Here is a 17,939-nt window from a genome sequence, read left to right on the forward strand (position 1 = left end):
TACACATCCTTCGCTTACCAAAAATTCAACATCCATGCCAGGGCTCTCAGATCATCAGATGGTCGTCACTGATATCGGCAGCAAGCCACGCCGAGAAATACAGCAACGACGTCGTTATGCCCAGTATCACAAAGCAGACTGGCCGAGCTCGATCAAACGTCAGTAAAAGTCGCCCAGATGCACGGTAACAGCACCGTCCAAAAGATGTGGGTCACCTCAAATTAAGCCTACATAGCTATGTTAAAGAACACTTACCATCATCAAAGCTCTCTGACCAGAAACAATGACCACCCTGGTTCAGTTATAAGATCCGTAAACTATTAAGACGAAAAAGACGCATCTATGACAAGGTTATATGCAAAAAAAAACTGGAAAACCTTTAAATCCTTTCAGAAAGAAAAGTCTCCTAAATTCGGCAACTTTGATACTGTGAGATCAGGTTCATGGTCCAGATGTGATACCGTTAACACTATAAACAAAACTCGCTGGAGTCACTGGGTTGGATGTGATACCCCTAATGTAATAATACACATTTCTACCGGTATATAGGTAAGTTATCTATTGAATGGTATCATAATAAGAATGTTGATGGATAGCTAGGCTATCTTGATATCTGTAATTCACCATTCTCGCCGATTCTTTGGCGACAAAATCGGAAATTGGTGATAAAGATCGATTTACAGGATTCAGGAAAAATGGGAAAAGTATGTGCTGGGCCCGGTTTCACGAAACAGTTTAAGCCTAAAACAGTTATGTTTGAATTGTTGTCCTCATTGAAAACATGAAGTAACCAATGGCAATTACACCAAAAATTTGAGTTGAACTTGTTTGTGAAACTGGGGCCTGGATGTCTGAAAAATATTCACCGGCCGACGTTTATCATCACTCCTCTATTCTTATTAGTCCGAAGCTCCCTAGACGCCATCCTCACTACTCCAGTTTGAAGTGGATTTCAATCGATACTTGTATTCATCGATAAATCTCTTTGTGTCATATTTCATAAAGGAAAGTGCTCGAATCGCTGTTCTAATAACACATTAACATACACACAGTAAATATATAGACGTTTTGCATATTTATTTAAAAGTTGAAACAGACTATACATAGCTCGACACTTGACAACATATCAGAATCCAGCACAATTTTCAAAATCGTTTTCGAATATATTTTCAAACTTTATCAGGGTTCATAGGATTTGCAGCCTTTCATTTTCCACACCTTTCCCAACAAGGACAAATATCCACATTTCCGTAGCTACTAAATCTGGTACGAGTTTATGACCTGAGGCAGAATTGAATGTTACAAAAACAAATACTAGACCTACGGTACTATAACCTCAAGAACAAATTAGACGGACCGTATTTTTAAGATTCAATCGCTTTTTCAAGGCCAAATAGCCAATTTTCCATGAGGTTAAGCTTATGTTCTTAAATACTGACTAGTGCAAGGAGGCACTGTTGATTGGCAAAGTTAAGGAAACAAATAAAACCGCAATAAAAATCATCCAGAAGACATTTCTATCATAAAGAATTTCCAAACTTGTAGCATCAAATACTAAACTAAAAACAATTTCTTACTTTTTCCAAAGCGTTTTAAAAAGATAATTACTACAACCTATCTTACATCACCAGGACTAGTGCGAACCCTGTTTCAAGTGTACGAAATATCATTTTTAGCTCATCCTCGCTTGCCATGGTTTGGATACCACCCGACAAACTCGCGCCATCATAAACCCTGGCCGCAAACTCTTCATTGGTCTCTTACACTGCCCAAAATTTTTTGGGCGGACTGGTTGCCACTTAGCGCCTACCAGTCTATATATCTAGCCAATCAGACGCATTGCATTGATAGAGCCAAACTGCCGGTGAAAAACAACATTGGCTTAACCCATTACTCCTCAAGCCGCCCGTATCCGCCCTGTCTATTACACCTCAAGCCGCCCGAATCCACCCCCGCACCTTTTGTATGCTGCACGAAAACGGTTAAAGTGGCAACATCCTCCTATTTCAATTTCTCGAGTATTTCGAATTTGAACATGACACATCTGAGCGCGCACTTCTAATCCAAGTAAGTTTGGATGAATTTCGGGGGCCAAAAGGACACGATTTTGGTGGCCCGCATAATCAAATCTTATATCATATGATTATGAAAGCCTCGACTATTTACTACACTAACTTGTAGTGCATGGAAATAAACAGCAAATGAGATATTTGGTATCGAGATGAACTTGGATTTTACCTTGAATTTTCTGATCAGAGGAGTAATTGACATTACATAGTACAATTCTTGAGTGCTGGGTTAAAACACAGACTGGTGGCCGCTGAGCAGCAGCCTGTCCGCCCAAAGCTCGGCGAGCGGCGACCAAATGTCTGGCAAGCGAGGATACTTTTAGCTGTGAAATAGTCAGCAATAAAGACACAGGACCCTAAACCATAGAAGACACGTGTGACAATCATCAGACACCTGTACAGTGACAATCATCAGACACCTGTACAGTGACAATCATCAGACACCTGTACAGTGACAATCACTGTTATAAAGTCGTTATAGTTAAGACAATCACTATAATTGTGATGACTTAGCAAACTGAATTGCGAATACAAATTGAGACGACTTATATAATGTGATGACTTAAACTTTGTAAATAGAATTGCTAATACAAATTGAGACGACTTAAATTGAGACGACTTATCTGTTGACGACTCAAGCAAGTTTGGCCGATTGAGAAATTTAAAACTCAACCCCGATCCATACAGCGTTCATGATAACTCTTATCATGAACTTGTTTAATATATCCGATATGTAAATGATAAAACAGTGAAATAAAGCAGCGATCCTGCTGGCCTTGACCATCGTGTTCGGCCCGACTCTTGATTATCAATGCAGCACAATTAGCATACCGTACCTAGCTAGAGACACATTTCAGTCCATCCTCGCTTGCCAGGGTTAGATCGGCTCACGTCAACACACACCCCGACCGCTGATCTTTCATCGGAATTTAACAACCAAAGATTTCTCAGGCGGTCACCAGCGGATGTATCTAGCCAATCAGATGTGTTGCCTTTCACCGGCAGATTCGATCTACCAAAACAACAACGCATCCGATTGGTTAGATATTCAGATTGGCGGCCATCGAGTGCCAACCAGTCAGCGCAAGACATCTGTGCTGCAGGGTGTGTGGGAGGTGAGGGGCGATCATCCTCTGGCAAGCGAGGATGAATTAAGTTCTATTCTCAATTTGTAGTATTCATTGTCTGAGTTGAATTGTTGGAATCGTAGACGGCGCCGTCTGCTGTTGCTGCTGCTGGTTATTGTTGCCGAATACCTGCCCCGACGTTGACGATGAGCCGAACCCCGATTTCAACCCCGAGACGCTTCTATCCGATTTGTTCGATGACCCGGCGGCTGACACGGCGGGCGAGTCCGCGCGGAACCGGTCGTGTTTCCAACGCGCCGCGTCCGCGTTGCCGCGCGGCCGCGACGACTGGTACGGTTTCCGGTTCATGAAATTCTGATTGTTGAATTTTCTCGGTTGATATTTACTGGAACTGATTCCAGATCCTGAAATAAACATCAAACATAATCAATACCAGGTCCGTATTTAGGGGGGGGGGGGGTCTGCACTGAACTATGGCATCAAACATTTGACTTGAAAGAGCTTTTAACAAACAGTAGCCCTAGGGCTAAAAAAAATTGATATTGTTTCTCCGCTCTGCTGTTGATCCGGCCGGCCGCCTATCTACCCTGTACATTACTTTTTTTAAAATCGTGATCAATTTTACCATAACAGACTCGGCCGCTATAGAAATGAACTGTTTATAAATTTTATCATATTTTACAAAAATGACCCGGCCGCTGCGGAGAAACTAGGTATCATTTTTGTTTAGCCTAGAGTTGTAACCGTAAAAACGATAATCTGTTAATCCTGAATCCATTAATTATTGATTAACAGATTAGGGTTTTTACAGCACTAACAACTCTCTCTGTGGCTTGAATGAGAAATAATTCGGTGTCAAAAATAGAAGCTTAATTGAAAATTAACTAGAAATCATATTCTAATTTGAGTATCTTGATAACATTTGAAAGGAATTGGGCCCTTAAAATAGGCGGAAACTACTCTGAAATAGTTGTTGTCAGATCTGTCTGTTTTGAGAGTATTGCGATATTTTTGGGAGGAGTTGAGTCCTTCAAAAAAACAATCGCACAAAACTACTCGTAAATAGTCAGGTCTGCTTTTAGGGAAAAATATTTCCACAATCGCCGGCAGACGCTCGGCGTTATCTCAACACTCACCGCTTCGTAATTTTATCTTGTTCGGTTTCACCGAGACGTCGATTTCAAAATCGCGCGAGAAATGAATTGTCACGAATTGGAAAAACGACGCGACTCCGAATTTCCGCGTGGCGAGTATTTCTTCGTATTTTTCCTCGTAAATACGCCGGATTCTCGACGCGGTGAGGCCCTCCGTGAAGCCGACGCCGCTCTCCTGCAACACGGCCTCAACGCGATCTTTCATCAGCCAACGCGTGTACTTGTGAGGTGGCAATTTGAAAACCTGCGGCCGTCCTGAAATTACAAGTTGAATACACCTGCTATAGTCATCTCGGGCAGACACAGTACACCCTAATACTCTACTCCGGGATACATCAACTAATCCAATCAAACCTAGACCATCAATCAATGCATCGAAATCAAATATCACAACCAGTTTGTTTTATAAAAGCTTTTAAACCTTTCAGTGTGTCTACACATCAGTGCAGTGTAATGATCTACACCTCAGTGCAGTGTATAGATCTACACATCAGTGCACTGTATGAATCTACACATCAGTGCAATGTATAGATCTACATCTTGGTGCGATGTATAGATCTACACATCAGTGCAATGTATAGATCTACATCTTGGTGCGATGTATAGATCTACATCTTGGTGCGATCTACATCTCAGGATGGTTTATAAATCTACACCTCAGTGCAGTGTATGAATCTACCCCTCAGTACGGTGTATGAATCTACACCTCAGTACGGTGTATAAATTAATGATGGTCATTGTTAGCACAGAGATTTAGATTAGAAGAATATAAGAACAGAAGGTTAGGTTAAGAAAGGTCAGGTGAATCAATGGGATTAGGATTTACCCTTCCAACGGTGCGTTTACACCATAGTGCGGTGTATAAACCAGTGATGGGTTTTGAATAGAAAAATGTAAGCGGCATCGCGAGGATAGAACGAGTTCTATTTCAACGACCCGATCAGATCGTCGTAGCCAATCAGCGACAAGTTTTGCGTCAAACGACCTTAAGACTCTGCGACGATTGAGTAATAGTCGACCCGAGTGTTCTTACGACGTCGCGACAAACCAATCAGCAATCGACGGTGGTTTACTACTGCTAGTCGACCTGAGCTTAAGCTTTAAACATCTAAATGTTATCTATTACTAACCAATTTTATCGGTATTTCCGCCATATTTCTCGAGTTCCAGACGATCCTCCGTAGTACCATACATCCCTCTCGGCGGACGCGGAGTCAATGTGCTGCCGATGTTTTTATCGTTTCTGTTGACACTTTCTCCAGCCGCCCCGCCCCCGCCCCCGCCGGTTGAGTCTTTCGGACTCGATCTGTCGTCGTGTTGCTGCAAGTATTTCAAACATTTTATTGTGAAACAATTCACGTGGTGTATCAAAACAAGAACATGAAATAATCCCCACAAGCAAGTCAGACAGTAAGGACTCCAGTCAAAAAGTCGTCTAAATTCTTAAGATTGGTCTTAAATGGATAAAATCCTATAGAACCAAAATGGTCTTAGACTGGTCTTAAGTTGTTAGATTGGTTATAGAACTAAAATGAGCTTAGACTGGTCTTAAGTTGTTAGATTGGTTATCTAACTGAAGTGAGCTCTGACCGGGATCGTCCAACTTGCCAAAGGATTCAAATGCAGTGGTGTTGGAAGCAATTTGAGATTGTTACGGCCAAGGCCTAGAGAGCTGGTTCTCAGTCGGTAAAATGCAGAATAAATAAATGATATTTTCGATTTTTGTAATCGGAAATATCTTACCAGGAACGGCGCGTTCTTATTCGGCGACCAAAATTTCTTTTTATTCGAATCTTGCGGAGATTTGAATTCTTTGCGTTGGTTGCCGCCGGCGCCGCCGCGACTGTCGTATTTTTTGTAGCCGCTGCCGAACGCCTGACCGCTCGTAGTCGGTTTGAACGAGCTGTTTTTGTCGAACGCTCTCCCGGTCGACGACGACGACTGTCTGAAAGCGTTGTTCCTGCCACCGTCAGCTGCCAGCTTACCGAAATTACCTTTCATATCTACAAACGAAATGATTATAATCAATTATCTAACCAACATCCAGGGGCTGCAGTTACTAAAAAGTTGGTTTAACCCTTTCAGTGCGTCTACACCGCAGTGCGGTTTATAAATCAGTGATCAATCTTCCCTAACCAGTTTCTTCAATTTCCACCCTCATATTTTTTCAATTTTTAACCTTATGAAAATTCGTGGCCTAAAATAGATTTCCTCAATTCACTGCTATTTCCCGTATTCAAGGCCTATGAATGTGCTGAAGAGAAAATAGCCTGACGATGTAACATTTTTCATTGAATCGAGTATTGATAAACTAAAGAAACAAGCGGTCGATAGCATTATCCACAATTCCCTGAACTTTCCAGGTTTTTTTTTTTTGGTAAATAAAATTCATCGAGTCTCCTGAAGTTTTCCCTGATTTTTCTGATTGCCTGAGTTGACCAGGAGACTGGCCACCCTGCGTAAAGACTGAATGCACCACTTCGATAACTCACTCTGTTGGCGTTTGTTGATATTCGCTTGTCTTTTCTTAATGTCTTCCAATTTCTTTTTGCGAAATTCGGCCAAAACTTTCTTTTTCCTGAAAATATCATCAATCATCGGATGTATGAATGACCGAAACATAGAGCATGATTAAAAATCCATAGATGATCAAACAATGCGTAGCTTGCGTGCAATTATGATAAGAAAATTCGGAACTCTGTTCTAAGCCTCAAATTTACAATTGATTGTGGCTATATCATCCAACTGTGAAGCAGCTCAAATGAGAGAGGAATTTGACTTTTAAAATAGCTGTTTAATTGAAAGTGAAATCAGATATTCTGATTCATTCACTTTCTTCCCCTTTACAAATATCCTGGGCCCGGTTTAATAGACTGGTATTATCTTTAACTCGGGGGTTAACTCAATTGAAAATGAATTGAGTTAGCCTCCGGGTTCAAGTTAATACCAGTCTATAAAACCGGGCCCTGAATTTTCCACGTGATTACACAAAATTCTCTGAGAATCAGAGAGAAATTTCTAGGTTTTAAAATGTTACAATTCATTGATTTTTCATTGAATCACATACTAATAAAGGAACACGCGGTCAATAGCATCATCCAAGTTCCGCGAGTTTTACAAGTCTTTGGCAAAATTAGTCAAGTTCCCCGAGTTTTTCTAGAATTTTTCAGATTCCCCGAGATTTCCAGGTTTCTGGCAAGATTTGTTAAATTCCCTGGCCAGGGCCAGTTGCACAGACCTGGCTTAAGTGCAAAAGTGGTCTTAAATCTTAAGACTGATCTTAAGTCATTAGATTAGCTACAGAACTAAGTCGATCTTAGACCGGTCTTAAGTCTAAGCCGTCACTATGCAACCGGCTCCAGAGTTTTCCATGAGTTTTCCGGGTCAGTGGCGCCACCATGTATGGAAATGATTTTTCAAACCGTCTCGTACCTGTTGACCTCTTCGATTTTTTTCTCCAACTCGGCTGTTTTCTTCTTATTTTTGATCAGACTGTATCGAAGGTCGCCCTCTTTCAGAGCTAGAGTTTTATCGGACGCTTCTCGGTGCTGTACTTTCCTATAAACGTGAAACACATAAACATGAAACACAATTCGAACCTAGGATAAGAGTAGTAGTAGCTCAGACATGTAGAGAATAGGATAATAAGATTAAAACCCACACATTTATCCCTTTCAGTGCGTCTACACCGCAGTGCGGTGTATGAATCGGTGATGGATTTTGCTAGTACACCGCACTGCAGTGTATTGATTTAATTAGTAATTACTAATTATTTCTATTGAAAGATGGCAGCACCTTTCAAACATAGTGAAATACTAGTAACTAATGATACACTGCACCGCGGTGTAGACGCACTATAGTGGTATTCCCGTTATTCAACACACTAGGGTGGAATTTTTCAGAATTTTCAAATTATCTTCAGCACTATAGGGTATTAATTAGTCAGCACTGAAAGGGTTAAGAGATAAATAAATTCTACTTGTCAAGAATTGAATGAATTTGTTTTCCATTAGATAAATTGAAATCATGTACATGTAATTTAAAGTCGCTCAATTTGTATAGCCAATAGGCTCAGCGTACAGCTGGCCTAAAAATGGCCTAAGCTTGGACATATATCTGGTCAACCGGCGGCATTAGAGTACAACTATCTGCTGAACAAAGTCTATTTGTTAAAACTATCATTGAGATCGACCTCGACAAAAATCAACTTCACACGAAATCAATCACAAAAAAAAAATCTCGTAAAAAATCCTTTATCACTTTTATCATTTCGAAATACTGATTAGTCATTGACGCACAAACAACGGTTTCTTATCTCCGGGTCTTCGTCACATAGCGCATGACATTATCACATAACTGTTATACGTGATATAAAACTTATACGCCCGAGTTCTTAGTTCTATGTAGTTACTTATTGACGAGCAAACATGGCGGGTAGTAGCGTTAGCTGCGAGTATAGATCAGAATTCACTGTTACGTTTGAAAGACGCAAAGTAAACGTTTATTCAGATGAGGAGAATGAAAGTAGAGATATCGCTAATTATTCCTATCAACCGTTATTCAAACTAGAATGTGATCTGATAACTGTTGACGGTGATCTATTACAATTGCCAGTAACGATATGGACAGAGGAACTGGAGACCTTGATTAAACGAGAACTTTTTGAAAGACAACAAATAACCGAAGAACAAATATCCGTACAAGTGATAACGTTCGATGAGGTAAGAATCATTTTCATCTTCAGTTTCATCATCATCACCCACGCACGATACTAGACGGGTGACCGCTGCGAGGTGAGAGTCAAATACAAAATGTTGTTTTCAATTTCAGGTGAAATTAGAATGGCGAGCAGCGCCCCCCGGTGTTGAGATACCGGATCTCGGCATCCCGTTCAACCATCAACCACAAACCCACGGATTCATCGTTAAGTGTTCGAATGGAGAAATGGCCGAAAACTATAAATCAAGCCTTCAAAAGTCTCCACAATTTATAGGAGCAGGACTTCATGTGATCGGTATTAGTCGACGAGGGACGCAATCGTTTAAAGTTAACTATACAGAACCGATCACTGAACATCAGACTGGTACAGAGCTGATGGAACCTGAGGATGAACATCCCACTGGTACAGAGCTGATGGAACCTGAGGATGAACATCCGACTGGTACAGAGGATGATGTTATTGTTTCATTAATGATCAATAAACAGGTAGATACGGACTTCAGTCCCACCCTGGTGACGTCACTACCTGTTGAGCAGGCGGGTCGACAGTCACGTATAATATGTGCGCGCTATAAATTCGCTGATTATATATATAGTATGAATGAGGATAATGAGATGGAGAGATACATAGAGTTTGACTGTGATGAGATACAAGGACTCGATACTGATAGTAACGGGTATCTGTTTGCGCTCGTGAAGAAAAACAGCAAATTCTACCTGAGAAAATATAAAGATACAATAAAACTGTTAGAAGAAGACATCACCGATATCCGGTCTGGAGTCTGTAGAACCCTAATACTCCGTGATCACAAAATCTATGTACAGTCAAAGAGAGACGTTCATGTTTTACGTTTATTAGAAAACCCTGTAAACAGTTTGATTGATAGAAACCGAGTGAAGAAGTATCAGCTCCCGGGTGGAGAGTACAAATATATCAACTGTTTAGATGTGGACTCACGGGAACGCATGTTTGCCTACTGTATGCATACACGTAGATTATTGTATCTGACAGCAGAAGCAAAGCTGATAAGTTTTATCTATTTGAAGGATTTCGGACTAACATTTGATCCACTTGTGGGACGCGTGTGCCTGATCAGTGATAAACATGTATTACTATCGGTATACTCTAATACTGATAACAGAGGTGCTGTTATCAGTATCAGATATAATGATGAGGGGTTTATAGATCCCCCCGGACGTATAGTAATGAACTCAATGCACAGTTTGGTATGTGAGATGCATAAAGTGTGTGACAGTAACACTGTAGTTATTTGTCACTATGATAACAGTTATAAACAGGACTCACTTAGAGTTTATAATATAAACACTGGACTAGCTCAGTAACTAGTTGCCGCATGATAAACAGAACTTGTTGATAGTTTACAAAACTCTGCACCAACAGTGTTATTCAACGTGTATCTATACTATATTTCTCTAATGCGTATTTTACTGAACATCTCACGTTTGCCATGGGTCTCGTCGGGGTGTATAACTTATCCATTAAATGCAACATATCTATAAGAATGCATTGTGAAGGGTTTTTTATACGAAAAACATCAGTGGGACCAGAAATTTGGGGTTTTGTACAAGCCAATCAACTGGCTACGTAGACGCGACAAGTGTGAACAACAGTAGCAGCAGCAGTAGCAGCAGCAGCGCTACACACACACACTCACGCAAGAGCACTGCAGCAGGCTTCTAAAAATAAACTGGGTCACTACTGCTGTTACCAACACCGTGAACTGAAACTCAAGAGGTGTCATGAGATGCAGGCTTCAATTACCCAACGGTCCATCCCGATTGCTAACGCAATTTCATTGCCATACGTTTATTGTTATTTAGATAAGATAACTCTTTCTGTTTTTTCATTATAGAATACATAGCCTATAATATTGTAATTACTGCATTCTTAGTATTCCATTTTTCTATCTACCCGTCCATTGGGTGTGTATTTGGCTAGTTGCTGTATAAGTCTACTCTTTTATTGAAAACAAATTTATTCAATTTGCGATAAATAGAATTCATTCTTCATCAAATTGCACAGGGATGAAAATGTTTGCGGGAGGTTGGATGGCGGGATAGTTACCTATCGTCCGATGGAGTCCGACTCCTCCGGGAATCACGATCCGATGATTCGGACGACGAACGACCTCTACTCCGACCACGACCTTTACTCCCGCCGCCGCGACTTCGATGAAAGTCGCTGTCGTACGAGGCCGACCGGCGTTTGTCGCGTTTCCGCGACAACGACCGGCGGCGTCTGCTGTCGCTACGGCTACGACTGTCGCGTTGAGGTTTCTTGCCGACCGGACTACGACTGGCGCTGTTCTTCACGCGCGCGGCGGCCGCGGTCTCGCGTTGTTTGTTACGTCGCTCCCGTTCGATGCGATCGTCTGTCGCTCCGACCTCTTCCAACTCGATCCCGGAGAATCGAGAGATTCTTTGTCTGAATGAGAAAAATGTCAATTATCAATAATATGAGTTTAGCTAGAGACACAATGGTTAAATTGTGAAGTTATGCGCTGATTCAGATTACTCTTATAACGTGGCCACTAATATATTTGTTAACGAGAGAGAAATCTCACAATAACGAAGCCAAGATTGAAAAATTCTATATCAGAATGGTTGTATTTGAGGAGCGACGTTTCGGCTAACAACTGTTAGCCATCATCAGGCGTACTGATGATGGCTAACAGTTGTTACGCCTGATGATGGCTAACAGTTGTTAGCCGAAACGTCGCTCCTCAAATACAACCATTCTGATATAGAATTTTTCAATCTTGGCTTCGTTATTGTGGGATTTCTGTCATTATCATCATACACGGATATTGTCGTCTTGACTGCAAGTTATTTTCCTAGACACGATCTGCTAAGAATCCAATCAATAAACGCGATCAAATACATAAAACACAGATGGAAACTGTTTGATTAGATCTAGCAAATCTTAACAAATTTCACCGACTTATCCCTATTTTTAGCTTTCTTTTTAAAGAAAGGAAAATTCATCGAGTTTTCCCTGGTTTCCAGGTAAGTGGCGCCACCCTGTTTTAGAAACAATAAGCATGCGCCTTGAAGCTGTCTTGACCACACTGTCTTATGTCTTTAAACAGCAATCAGATCAATGAACTCATGGATTGGCTAGTTTGCTACTAGCAAAGTGCACCATGATGCAGTGCACTAGCAAAGTCCCATCACCGAGTTTTACACCGCACTGCGGTGTAGACCCGCTGAAGGCGTCAGTTCGAATTGATCTGATTTGGCAACAATTTCAAACTCACCTGGTTTTTCCAGATTTCTGTCGATTTGTGATTAATTCATCATCATCATCGTCATCGTCGTCATAGCGTTGCGTGAACGAACCTATTTTAGCGAACGAGCTAGCAGCCGATGACGTGGCGCCGGCGGGTCCCGACGGACGAGCCTTCACGACTCGGGTCTCAATCAACTCGTCGTTCTCGTCGTATCGGAACTGTTTGATCTCCTCGCGGTCGAACATCGGTTTCAGACCCTCGTCTTTACGACGAAGGATCGCGACGCAGTCCGGATTGTACGACCGGTCGACGGTGTAAACCGGCGCGCCGCTGACCTTGCGTTTTATGTCGACCGATATGTACAACTCGACGACCGGTCCGCGAGACGGGTTGCCCGGGAGATCGCGGAAACGATCCGACAGCGTGTAGCGTTGGCGGCGTTTAACGACGTGCGGCGGCTCGCGTATCGCGCTCACCGTCCGCGTCGTCAGTAAACCAGACGTTCCCGACTCCGTCTGCTCGAGACCGCCGCGTTTCTTCACCGGAGAACTCAACCCTACACTCGTTCCCGCTGCTGCTGGTGCTGCTGCTGACCCCGCTGCTGCTGCTGTTGATGATTTAGATCTCTTTCGCCACGAGTCCGACCCACGTTCGTCGTTACCGGCGCTCGCAGTTAACTTACTGCGTTTCTGTTCGTACGTCTGCTCTCTGTAACACAAACAATCAACATCATAAATTCTGTCTTTGAATTAAAATCACTCGCTTTTCAATCCAGGTTTCACCAGGATCCCTACAGATCAGTGATTACTGGCTATAAGGTGTTTTTAAAGGAGAAAATTACAAATTTGCATCCCTTTCATATCTCAATTACTCTAGACTCCTCCTAAATCGGTACTGTTCTCAGTAAACCGTTAATCCAGTGGTTTCATAAGAAAATTTACATACTTTTACATCACTAAACTCTAATTTGGTACCCTCCTAATTGGGTTAAAGCAAGTACCAACTGTACCAATTTAGAGGTAGTCTTCTGGACCCAGTTCCACAGTTGTAAGTTAAGATTTGACTCTGAGTTAACTCATCGAAAATGAACTAATTTTAACTCAGAGTTAACACTAAACTCAGAACTGTGGAACTGGATCCTCTACATTTACAAACTAGACACAAATTTCTAATTGCCCGTTGAGTTTCAGGTATTTCGCTCAAATCTTAGCAGTTTCTTTAGAAGTATTATCTGTTTAGAAAGAGTTTTTTTAGGATCTGTCGGGACCCGGTTGTACATGGAGACACTGCGGCAGATTTTACCTTTGATTTGCCGGGGAAGCTGAACGTTTACGATCTTTACCCCGACGATCGCTCGCCGACGATTTACTCGCGCTTGTCTTCGCTTCACTGAAACATGAAAATTTTCAAATTATCTCCAGCACAAGAGGGTATTGATTAGTCAGCACTGAAAGGGTTAAGACATTTTGCAAACTTGTTGACGACGCGTTGAAGTTATTTAACAAAACCTTTCGAAGAGGTAGTTCTATCCCGTTAACACTGTAAATACTTGTCAAAATGCAGGCTACTTTTTCGGGCCCCGCTTAAAATATCTACTGTCGTAATTCATGTGAATTTAATTTCTTAAAACGTCGGTACAATTCTTCCAAAATCACGCCCCGAAAGGTGCATTATTCTCAAAACGAACATTCGTCAGAATTATGTTAAACCGCGCGAAAACTATGACATAATTCAGGATCCAGTTCAACGGTAATCGAGGTTGGGTTTTCTTTAAACGTTTTATTATCAAATCGTAACTTGGAAACTGGATTCTGACGGAGAGAGAAGAGAAGTTAAAATGAAAAAGGAACCGTTATTAAAACTCGTAAATCATCGATGCAATGACACCTACCTGTCAGCATGAATACATCGCACAAGTATTTTATCTATACAGACATTTTTTCTCGCTTTTTAATCTATCAATTTTTTTCCTTAAAGACTCGTATGTTTTTTTTTTTTTTTCTACTGGTAGGGAAAGAACTCCATCGAGAAAATCATCGTTATTATTCGCCGACCATTCTAATTTCGTGATTCGACGACTTTTCCCGTGACTTTTCTCGCCAAATTTTATGACTTAATCGCCGTGTCGTAAAACCTGTCGTACGCTCTGGTCTTTAAAGTCGCTTGCACGTGGTGGTAGCAGAACGTAGGCCTCGTTTGTATTACGAATTCTGCGCTGCAAAATTTCATAGATCGAATTCCGTAACTTTCGGACAATTTGACGCAGAGTTTCTAACTTTCTTCATCTTGAATTCACTGACATTTTCAGTTTTGATATGAACCTTGAATACTGGAAGGGTCTGAATTCAGCATTTATTCATCGATAGCCACATTTCTACACCACCTGTCTCATGTACGTACGCCTAATTATTGATTATTGATTTCATAATACTTCACACTTTTTAGTGCATTTTCAACTGATTTTCAGCTATCTTAGTCAGCTGAGAGAAATTTCACTGATTACCACAAGGGTCTACAATAAACAGTCTTGCAGCAATTTCAATGTCAATACGCCTTTACACGACACACCCTCAAAGTATATAAAATTCCCTGATTGAAGTCTCCAGCACTGACGGGTTTATGGCATCACGTGCAGCACCCTCTATTGGTGGTCAAACACAATAAGTGATTTATATGACAGACCGTTGAAGTTTGTAAATGCTTTATCTTTTTTTTTGTTGGGTGCGACAAGTCTCCAGCTCTGGTAGGTAAACAATCTATGACATCACGTACAACACCCTCTATCGGTGGTCAAACACACTAGGCCTATATGATTTACATGACAGAGCGTTGACCATTCGTAAATCCCCTATTGTTTATGTTCAGCATGTCTCCAGCACTGATGGGCAAACAAACTATGACATCACGTACAGCACCCTCTATCGGTGGCCAGACACACTATACGACAGACCGTAGAAGTTTGCTAATCTCCCGATTAACTTTTGTTATTAATGTTATGCGCACAACACCTCTTTATCTCCAGTCAAGTCGTCTCTGTCAGGCGCGTTGGAAGCAATGTTTCATTACCGCGGCCAAATACCGATTTTGGACAGGTTCTAAATATTGTCGAGGCGAATTTACTTAATTTCATCAAAAACGTGGTATTCAAAGAAAAAAAAAGGTCATTCAGTAAATTATGCACCTCCAATGCCACTGTCTGTTACTTGCTCTTCTTACGACAGCTGGTAATAATGGTTCTATTTTCATACATTCATATTTTCACTTCACCTGGAAGTGGTTATTACGCACAGTAGACACGTACTCATAATCAAGTATGATTCCCAGCATTATCATGACTCTCAGACTCAACGTCCGGTCGATATTGTCTATAAATATCGATATCTTCAAGTTAAAGGTGATGGCGAATTCTTTCGCCTCCTAGCCGTTGTTCAAGATGCCGGTTCTTTTCAAATCGCACCCGACGAGTTCTCGATACCTTAATCTTAACAAATCTCCATCATAAACATGACTTCGTTTATGATTTTTACCATACATTCCAACAACTCGACGCCTAGCTCGATGTCAAAGTTGATGATTACGATCATTTCAGTAGCAATCCCATTTCCTCTCTAGAGCCGTGCGGTTTTCACCGAAACCTACCAGAACATTTTTTTTCATCAACTCATCGTCAGCTTTAACCCTCAGCTAATCAACACAGCTTCGAAATCGTAATATCGAGCTTTTTATACAAGATCTCATGATAATTATTACGACCAGAATTTCTGTTTTGCTTCCTCTTTGTTTTTGTGGTAATAATCGAACCTAAAACGTCACTCCTTATCTGAAAACAAACTTTCATTTTTAATACATCATCGATCGTCGCCGCTTCTAAAATTTAAAATTAAAAAAAAAATACGGCGATCGTTTAAAAAACTTTTCGTCGCGTCCCTCTCTGCGACTCCGGTGATCGCGGCGAATACCTTTCGTGTCTCGTCGCCGACGATTGTTGCTTGGACGCGGGTGGCGATGACCTCCTCGCCGACGCAGATTTCTTCGAATCGTAAGGCGATCGTCTTTTTCTCGGCGATCGCGACCTCGATCGCGAGTACGACGACTTCTCGCGACGCGACCTCGTCGTCTTCGTTCGTCCTCTCGATCTCGACCGACTGAAAATATACCGATAAACAACGTATCATTAACTCATTGCCTGCCAAACACGTAACCAGAGCTGCCAGCTTAGATTTTATCTTTTGTTGATCATATGTCAAAGTTTAACCCTTTCAGTGCTGACTAATTAATACCCTATAGTGCTGGAGATAATTTGAAAATTCTGAAAAATTCCACCCTAGTGTGTTGAACAACGGGAATAGCACTATAGTGCGTCTACACCGCGGTGCGATGTAACGTTAGTTAGGCTACTAATATTTCACTATGTTTGACAGGCGCTGCCATCTTTCAATAGAGATAAAAACTAATTACTAATTACATCAATACACTGCAGTGCGATGTACTAGCAAAATCCATCACTGATTCATACAGCTAGCACTGCGGCGTAGACGCACTGAAAGGGTTAAACTAATCTGGCCAACAAGACAATTGCAGTATAAAATGCCAATCCAGTGAGTACACAGTTATTAAAGCAACTGCTGTGATTATCATCAAACAACACAATGTAATCATTCTGTCTCACAACAATTCATGATGTAGGGGGCGACATTGAGGGTTAGTTTGGGTTTGATGCATCGTCTATCTTGAATCCGCGACAGGTTAGCCCGTTAGGTGATTGACTCTTGAGTTGAGGGAGGGGTGTGATTTATTAGGCCTATCTGAAGCGGTAGTTTTAGGCGGCCGCTCTCTACGTTTGGTCGGACCGCGCGCCGATGAGAATCATTTCATACGCCTGGCCCTTATTAGATAAACGGCCCCTGTGTGTATCGTAAAAAAATGCACTTCGTTTTCTTAGGTTGGAATCAGAGGTTGAATTTGAATTGAATCGGGAATCGGTGTAATAATTGTATACCTTCTCCTTCTCCTCATTCTGCCGGGAGGAGACGGGGAATGAAGACTCATAAATGTACGCGCCATCCTCCGCTTTAATCCTCTTCTGGTATTTCAGGCTACTGTGAGAGCTGCAATACCCCGCAATATCCGTCCAATTATTCACTAAATGAAGCTGAAATTTAGAGAAGGGTCATTCTTAGGAATCCGCAGACCTCTTGCTCCTGCCCTGAGAAGCCAGGTGCCCTCTCATATGGAAAATTAAAATCGGGTTCTGTGAATATGTAGAGCGCGCGGTGTGACCGCTGCAGCCTGTAGGCATCGCGTTGTGGGCGAAAATGAAAACTTCTGGCGGATAATTTGGCGAACCGATGCGGCAATGTAAATCTACACGCAGTATATTTCTATTATTAGTTATCATATTTCAAACATATTATTATTACCGGTATCACCAAAGAGTTACAAATCTGGGATTGTAACAGTAGAATCTGTTTGCAATTTCATTTCTCGAGTCCATTTTAAAGACTAACCCCTTGTAAGCAACCCCCGCCCCTATTCTTCTAAGTTTAAGCACTAAATGTAGTATGTTCGGCCTGCCAAATTTGTAACATATCCGTAACTGATGCCAGTACAGTCGTCAAAACCATTGAAGTCCGTCCCGAATTTTAAGTCGAATTCATT

At 41.6% G+C, this 17,939-nt stretch overlaps 2 protein-coding genes across 3 annotated transcripts; one reads left to right on the top strand and one right to left on the bottom strand.

The window, feature by feature from the left end:
* Nucleotides 1–1,056: 1,056 nt before the first annotated feature.
* Nucleotides 1,057–17,434, bottom strand: LOC141909614 (uncharacterized). The gene is made up of 11 exons (XM_074800120.1): nt 17,281–17,434; nt 16,241–16,426; nt 13,584–13,670; nt 12,309–12,989; nt 11,117–11,476; nt 7,744–7,869; nt 6,804–6,889; nt 6,055–6,314; nt 5,442–5,631; nt 4,294–4,566; nt 1,057–3,561 (listed from the first exon to the last, which is right to left on the bottom strand). The coding sequence occupies exons 1-11, from the start codon at nt 17,343–17,345 to the stop codon at nt 3,248–3,250; spliced, it is 2,628 nt and encodes an 875-aa protein (XP_074656221.1). The 5' UTR covers nt 17,346–17,434; the 3' UTR covers nt 1,057–3,247.
* Nucleotides 8,728–10,849, top strand: LOC141909840 (uncharacterized). Of its 2 annotated transcripts, XM_074800488.1 has the most exons (3): nt 8,728–9,032; nt 9,142–9,412; nt 9,452–10,849. In XM_074800488.1, exons 1-3 carry the CDS (start codon nt 8,739–8,741, stop codon nt 10,372–10,374), a joined length of 1,488 nt encoding a protein of 495 aa, XP_074656589.1. In that variant the 5' UTR covers nt 8,728–8,738; the 3' UTR covers nt 10,375–10,849. The 2 variants fall into 2 exon arrangements, with proteins under 2 accessions (XP_074656589.1, XP_074656588.1); XM_074800487.1 differs by having other exon boundaries at nt 9,142–10,849.
* Nucleotides 17,435–17,939: the final 505 nt, after the last annotated feature.

Source organism: Tubulanus polymorphus, chromosome 8 (genome assembly GCF_964204645.1).
Source record: "Tubulanus polymorphus chromosome 8, tnTubPoly1.2, whole genome shotgun sequence".
Lineage (NCBI taxonomy): Eukaryota > Metazoa > Nemertea > Palaeonemertea > Tubulaniformes > Tubulanidae > Tubulanus > Tubulanus polymorphus.

Coding starts and splice junctions, on each gene's coding strand:
- LOC141909840 (XM_074800487.1), top strand. CDS start 8,739: ATGGCGGGTAGTAGCGTTAGCTGCGAGTATAGATCAGAATTCACTGTT. Junction 9,033..9,141: donor AAGTGATAACGTTCGATGAG/GTAAGAATCATT, acceptor TTTCAATTTCAG/GTGAAATTAGAATGGCGAGC.
- LOC141909614 (XM_074800120.1), bottom strand. CDS start 17,345: ATGGCGCGTACATTTATGAGTCTTCATTCCCCGTCTCCTCCCGGCAGA. Junction 13,671..16,240: donor TCGGCGACGAGACACGAAAG/GTATTCGCCGCG, acceptor TTCATGTTTCAG/TGAAGCGAAGACAAGCGCGA. Junction 11,477..12,308: donor CAGAAATCTGGAAAAACCAG/GTGAGTTTGAAA, acceptor TTTCTCATTCAG/ACAAAGAATCTCTCGATTCT.